Source organism: Penaeus monodon, chromosome 11, assembly GCF_015228065.2.
Source record: "Penaeus monodon isolate SGIC_2016 chromosome 11, NSTDA_Pmon_1, whole genome shotgun sequence".
Classification (NCBI taxonomy): domain Eukaryota; kingdom Metazoa; phylum Arthropoda; class Malacostraca; order Decapoda; family Penaeidae; genus Penaeus; species Penaeus monodon.
Genome location: NC_051396.1, coordinates 47,331,923 through 47,339,422, shown reverse-complemented (window position 1 = coordinate 47,339,422; position 7,500 = coordinate 47,331,923). Strand labels below are relative to the sequence as shown.

General features: G+C 36.8%; 2 protein-coding genes across 2 annotated transcripts in view; both read left to right on the top strand.

Annotated features, from left to right (window-relative positions):
* LOC119579007 (acetyl-coenzyme A synthetase 2-like, mitochondrial) overlaps positions 1–329 on the top strand; it is an 18,052-nt gene extending 17,723 nt beyond the window's left edge. Inside the window, exon 12 of the mRNA XM_037926698.1 lies at positions 1–329. This exon is cut by the window's left edge and continues 125 nt beyond it. Within this exon, the coding sequence (XP_037782626.1) occupies positions 1–40 (40 nt within the window). The 3' untranslated portion in view covers positions 41–329.
* Positions 330–5,053: 4,724 nt separating this feature from the next.
* Positions 5,054–7,500, top strand: part of LOC119579006 (formin-2-like) — a 16,792-nt gene continuing 14,345 nt past the window's right edge. The window contains exon 1 of the mRNA XM_037926697.1: positions 5,054–5,253. The gene's annotated coding sequence lies outside the window, so the exon portion shown is untranslated. The remainder of the gene's footprint in view (positions 5,254–7,500) is intronic.

Sequence of the window (7,500 nt, the reverse complement as noted above, 5' to 3'; positions counted from 1 at the left end):
GGCCATCGTCAGCGCCCACAAGGCTCTGAACACTCCTTGACACGTCAACCACCCCACGTTCCTTTATCCGTAGCAATCCCCTCTTTGTCCTTAACAATCCACACTTTATCACATTCCTCTCGGTCTCTCTCTCTCTTCCCTCTCTTATCAAGCGGCGTTATCTCTTCTTGCACTTAGTTTCCCCGTCGTTTACAAGCAGACGTTCACCGACGATAAGCAATCACTCGTTCCCGACGCTTCTTATCGTGCTATCGCGATCTGTCTGAAGAGGAAGTTTGCAGAGAGAGAGAGAGAGAGAGAGAGAGAGAGAGAGAGAGAGAGAGAGCGAGGACAAGGAGGAAGTGAGAGAGAGAGAGAAGAGAGAGGAGAGACAGAGGAGAGAGAGAGAGAGAAGAGAGAGAGAGAGAGAATAAAGGAAGAAAGAGAAAGAGAGGGAAAAAGAGAGAGAGGAACGTCTGTGCTTCTCTGCCACCGCCGCCTCGGTGCTTCCGGACCCCAAGTGGTAAAAGGTTTCTGCACTTGTTAGGTGAATTTATTTGTTATTTGTATAGTTTAAATAGATTTACAGAAACTGTTGTTGTCATTTTTTGGAATATTTTCATTTTACCCCCTAATTGATGGAGAAGATGTTACATATTCAAACAATCACAATTAATTGCTTTACATAACTCTGCGCACTTTCATTCTTAATCCCTATTTCTAAGAAAGATTACGATAAGGGTTTTCCTGCATGTGTAGTAATCCAGATTTTGAAGAGGTAGAGCCCTCGACCGCAATGTGATCTTGACCAAGAGCCGGACGCTGGACCTACGTGTACTTAACTGTAAAAATATTCTGATGAAGTGGCTTCGGACAGGAGATCATTGGTACCTTTTGATATTCGGTATTGTTATTAAAGAATTTTTTGAAAAATGCGATGGTCTAATCAAGTGATATATACATTTTGATTTGTATTTATATATTTATATTATATATTTAATTCATATATTTGATTTATGGATTTACATATTAATCGTGATTTCGTCTCGTGTCATAAGACCTTTTTTTGTTCAGTTTTTGAAAGGAGGAATTTAATTTTACGTAACAAAGAAATGACACACACTTTAAATACCCTATAGAATTCAGGGAAGAATTCTACTGTGAACATCTACCCCTTTTAGTTGAAAAACCTGTTGAGGGCCATTGGTTAACTACATGTGCATGAAGGTCTACTCATGTGCTCACCCAGCCTCTTCGACTTGCAAATTATAATTTGCATTAAATCAGGAACTGGCGAACTCTTCGACTTGCAAATAATATGTTTGTATTAAATCAGGAACTTGTGTGATCGAAAAGTCCAGAATAATGTGGCTCAAACTCGGTCTGGTATGTCTTCTGAACTCCGAGATCAAGAGCACATCACTAGGCTACAGTGTGACAAGAGTGTCCCCTTTTAAAGGTATGAGGAGACGTGGATACTCCTGCAGGTTATGGGACAAATTGAGAGAGAGAGAGAGAGAGAGAGGGAAGAAAGCTGGAGAGAGAGAGAGAGAGGAAAGAAAGTTGGAGAGAGGAGAGAGAGAGAGAGGAGAGAGAGAGAGGGAGAGAGGGAGGGAGGAGGAGAGAGAGAGAGAGAGAGAGAGAGAGAGAGAGAGAGAGAGAGGGGGGGGGGGAGGGAGGGGAGAGTGATAGGGGGAAAGAAAGTTGGAGAGAGAGAGAGGAGAGAGAGAGAGAGAGAGAGAGAGAGAGAGAGAGAGAGAGGGGGGGGGGAGGGAGGGAGAGTGATAGGGGGAAAGAAAGTTGGAGAGAGAGAGAGAGGGAGGGAGGGAGGGAGGGGGATAGAAAATTGGAGAGAGAGAGAAAGAGAGAGCGAGAGAGAGAGAGAGAGAGAGAGAGAGAGAGAGGAGAGGATCATTTTTATTTGCTCCATATCTTCATTACGTTCTACGTGTGACTGCGTGAGCTGCAGTGGTGAGCGTAATCGATCACGTCGATTGCAGCGTGAAATTTCTCAGTATTCGATTATAACTTCCAGTAATCGGTTACCAAAAGATTACTCCCAGAGACAGGGTTAAACTGATTACCGTCTCAGCATATTTCAACCCAACACAATTCACCATGACTTTTTTTTTTTGGTTGTACTCTACAAGGTGGTGCGTGTTATTCCCTGCACGAATGTTTGGTTATGAATTAATGATTTTCTTTTATTTATTGATAACACACAGACTACACGAAAAACCGTAAATGTATACCTTGCTCTCTACTAATATACCACAGCACAATCCATCCCCAGGTGAAAGTAATCGAAAAGTAACGATTACTCAGACCAAAAGTAATCAAAGGAATCGACAGCATAAAAAAAATTAGCATCGCCATCACGAGTGAGCTGTATAGCTGTTTATTCACGCAACACAATCTCCATGAAAAAAAAAAGCGTACACCATTTGTTTCTAATTCTCAATACATAAAAAAACATATCTTTTTTTTTATCACATGGCGTTCTAATTATTCATGCTGGCCCTGAAATTCAGTTAAGGGTGAAAATTCCCTTTTGTGATCTCGCGAATAACCTCTAAGTATTAGGGAGCCACTCGTTCCTCCTTCCCTTAGAATGAAACCATCTTTCTGTTCCTTAATATTCCTATCATTTCATTAATATTCGTATTATCTCCCTAATATTCCTATTACTTCCTTAATATTCCCATCATTTCCTTAATATTCCTATCACTTCCTTAATATTCCCATCATTTCCTTAATATTCCTATATTTCCTTAATATTCCTATCATTTCATTAATATTCCTATCATTTCATCAATATTCCTATCATTTCCTTAATATTCCTATCATTTCCTTAATATTCCTATCATTTCATTAATATTCCTATCATTTCATCAATATTCCTATCATTTCATTAATATTCCTATCACTTCCTTAATATTCCTATCACTTCCTTAATATTCCTATCACTTCCTTAATATTCCTATCACTTCCTTAATATTCCTATCACTTCCTTAATATTCCTATCACTTCCTTAATATTCCCATCACTTCCTTAATATTCCTATCACTTCCTTAATATTCCTATCACTTCCTTAATATTCCCATCATTTCCTTAATATTCCTATCATTTCATTAATATTCCTATCATTTCATTAATATTCCTATCATTTCCTTAATATTCCTATCATTTCATTAATATTCCCATCACTTCCTTAATATTCCTATCATTTCCTTAATATTCCTATCATTTCCTTAATATTCCTATCATTTCCTTAATATTCCCATCATTTCCTTAATATTCCTATCACTTCCTTAATATTCCTATCATTTCCTTAATATTCCTATCATTTCCTTAATATTCCTATCACTTCCTTAATATTCCTATCATTTCCTTAATAATCCGATTGACTTCGACGTCCCTTCAATGGATGCCACTTAATCCTGAACAACGTATAATTTTCGAAAGATAAAGAATCCGAGATCTCTGTATTTCACGACGTTATGGAGGCCTGAGAGGTTTCTTTCATGGCGTCGACTATTTTTCTCTCTTTTGATGTTTTTTGTTTTGTTTGATACTTTCTTGACTGTTTTATCTGCAGCCACTCTACACACACACACACACACACACACACACACACACACACACACACACACACTTACACGTATGTGTGTGTGTGTGCAGAGAGAGGGAGAGACAGATTAAAGTTACAACAGCATAATTAGGTAAGGAACACCAGAATCAAAGGAAACGGAGTGCAAGTGATCTGAAGTACACAAACATTAAGCATGGTTTCGTATGAAGCTGGCTGAAAAAAAAATAAAATTAAAAAAACTCATTAAAAGATAAATGCCGTAAAGATAAGAAATAAAATCACGAGAGAAAAAAAAAAGTTCAAATCAAAATAAATGCTTTAACTACATCAAGAAAATCCACGTCGATTCGCCCAACACTACACTGCATCGCGCTTTTTACACCATTTTGAGGAAAGCTAGAAAAAATTATCAATAATTCGTATTATTAATAATAATAATAATACGAAAAATTATAAACTGATTCGAATTACTTCGGAACAATATTATCTCAGTGGGAATATTTAGGTAAGATAAAAACAGAAAAATACAGAGAGAGAGAGAGAGAGAGAGAGAGAGAGAGAGAGAGAGAGAGAGAGAGAGAGAGAGAGAGCCAGGAAAGAGAGAGACAGAGAAAGTGAGAGGCAAACAGACAGAATAACAGACGGTAAATCTATAAGGAAGACCCACCTGTGAAATCGCCTGTCGCCCGCACGTCAAAACCCACTTAGAAACAGGCCTACATATCAGGCAAAGATATCAAACGCCTAATAACTCGCGATCGCGTTGGCGAGAACGCCTCCGTGAATAGCCTTAAGTACTAACTACTATTAAATATTATTAACTACTATTAAAGGAACGTGAGCAGCTAAATGGAATCATATACATAACAACCAAAGTCATTTCCCGGTAAAGAAAGTAAAACTGAACCCGAACCATTATTATTATTATTTTTTTTTTATTATTTATATACTCTTTGTCTTTATAAGTTGACAATATAGTTAGCATTATAGTTATATAGCATAAAGTTCATAATTATATTTATATAGTTAATATATAGTTAACATTATATTTATTAATTTATCATTATTATTATTATCAATATTATTATTATCATTATCATTGTTATTATTATCATTATTATTATTATTGTTATTATCATCATCATCATTATCATTATCATTATTATTATTATTATTATTATCATTATTATTATTATCATTATTATTATTATTATTTATTATATTATATATTATTATTATTATATTATTATATTATTATTATTATTATTATATTATTATTATCATTATTATTATTATTATTATTATTATTATTATTATTATTATCATTATTATCATTATTATTATTATTATTATTATTATTATTATTATTATAATTATCAATTATTCTAATTCTTATCTTTTCTTATCTTGATCTTATTCTATATTAATTACTCATTATTATTATTATTATTATTATTATTACATGCAAGCGGAAAAACGCAGCCGGGTGCTCCATCCTTCGCGGCGAGGGAGCTGCAGGAAAGGCGCTGTTTATAAACTTAAACAGTTTTACGAAACAACAAAAGAACCGCAAATGATGACTTGTGTGGGAGGAGCTACCTGGGAGGAGAGACTACTGTAGCATCGTCAGTCAGTCATCACAGGCGGTTACAGCAGGGAGGTGGTAGACTCACCTGTTACAGGTATGGGAAACTACGCGAGCGATTTCACTCTTTGAAGCGGGGGAGGCGGATGTGTGTGCGTGTGTTGTGTGATTTGTTGACAGTTTAAGGTTTGGTCGATGCTGAAGGTTCGGTGTGCAGGTAGGTGTCGTGTTGATGTAGAAGGGTATTTAACGCTTTTTGTTCTGTTTTATCTATTTATTTATTTTATCGGTGTTCATCTGTGTGGTATCGTGTCCATCTTGTACGTTCTTCAGAAACTAGAGAAAAAAAACTATTTGCGGTTAGTGCAACAGCATCAAACTATTTCTCATTTCAAACGAAAGGAAATGTCACTTAGATATAGGTATAAAGTCAACCACGATTTTTTTTTGGAATTCTAAATCTATAATCTATAATACAACGCCCTAAATATAGTGGCAAAGATTACAAAGTACAAACATTAACACAAACACACCAAAGCTTACGTACAAAAGACTACATAAGTGTGTACATACAAGCATTTAAATCTTTAATCGGAAGCAATCATTTTGTACTAATGATCAATAATTAAACATGGGAAATACTAAACACATGATTTAGTCCATGGGAACAATTTAAACTCTTAACAATTTATTTCCGCGGACATTTAATTACTTCTTCTTGGATATATACTCTTGGCACGACATACTTGCTCCCCTCTATAAAATAATCTCACGAAAAGCAAATATCAGGTGAAAAGATTCTCTCTAATTGAACTAACAACTTCTAAAATATTGTTGAGTTGTGTACTCTATACTTCGGTGAAATCAACAGTCTCCTTGCATAGTGTAGAAAAAATGTATAGATGAAAAAGAGTATCTTTACACTACAAGGGTTGTATATAACCGGTTTCGACCATATCTTCGCCAGAAAATGGTCAAATAATCTCTGTGGGCTGTGGAGATATTCATCCTCATTCATACTTTAATTTTTCATGCAATCGCACATGGGTCAACTGCATCCACCTTGTACAAATCACCTATCCAAATAATCGGAAATAAACAACCAAACAAGACAAGCTCATTGGACAAAAAAAGAAAAGGAAATTGCCAAATGACCATTTTATGAGCCGGTATATAAAAAAAATCTAACCTAGATACTTCGCCTATAAAACACGCCACGACCGAAGCATAACACCATATTCTACAACGCAATGCATTTACACCTATCAACCTCTCTCTATCACTTAAACAGTCACCCTATGTCCATCACGTATTACCAGCAACCAAGACAGAGTAATGAAAGTCTTTATTTGAAGTTGAGCCCGATAAGGGAAGGGCGAAAGTCGGGGGGACCAAGAGACGTCACACAACCGCTGGCCACATGTTCGCTTCCCCCCATAATCTCCATGTGGATGTGGATCACGCGAGCAGTCTTACGTACGGGGTAGATGTAGATCGGCGTCTGTTTAGTTCTGTCTGTCTGGTTATATTGTTACTACCTATGTTTGATATAATCAATAATAGGCTATAATATATAATCTAAATGTTTGTGTGGATCATGCGTACGGGATAAGTATATATTGAGGTCTGTTTAGTTATATCTAGTTATATAGTTATTCTCTGTGTTTACTTGCTTTATTCTATCTATCGAGATACATTACGTTTGAATAAACGGGTAATTTGGTTGAATCAGGTATAACCTACGTGCATGTACTTTTACACGAACCTATTCAAGCGGAACACAAATACTTGTTGATGTATGTTTTTATGGAACTCTGTCTGGCCGAGACGTCTAATCACAATTCACGTCACCGCGTCCCCCTCCGGCCTAACCTGAAGGGACGCCAATGAAACCCTCTGTCGCAGGTACCAAGAATTCCTCTCTATTTGCACTTTCGCATTCATTACGTGAAAGTGAGAGTGAGAAAAAAAAGCTGTCTCGCGGTGACCGTCTTGGCTGAGGGTCTTGCCGAGTGAGCCTGTCCGTTTCGTGTGGGAGATTTAACCCTAACGCTGACAGGTGGAAAACAGATCGATACTTTTTTTAAGGGGGATTTCTCCACTATTGTTACCCGTTAGGTGCTGGGATTTCTATTTTATTCTGGTCGTTTTATATGGTATGGTCTCGCCTGTTTGAGGTGCGTGACTGACCGGTTGTTAATCCGAGTACTGGTCCACATCCTGGTCACTCTTCCACTTCGGTGCCTTGTACTCTTTCAACAGAATTGTGATAGAACGCTTTCCCCCTCTCCCCCTTTTACGTCACTTTCCATGTACTACAGTTATTTCCTTTCTTGATATCTGT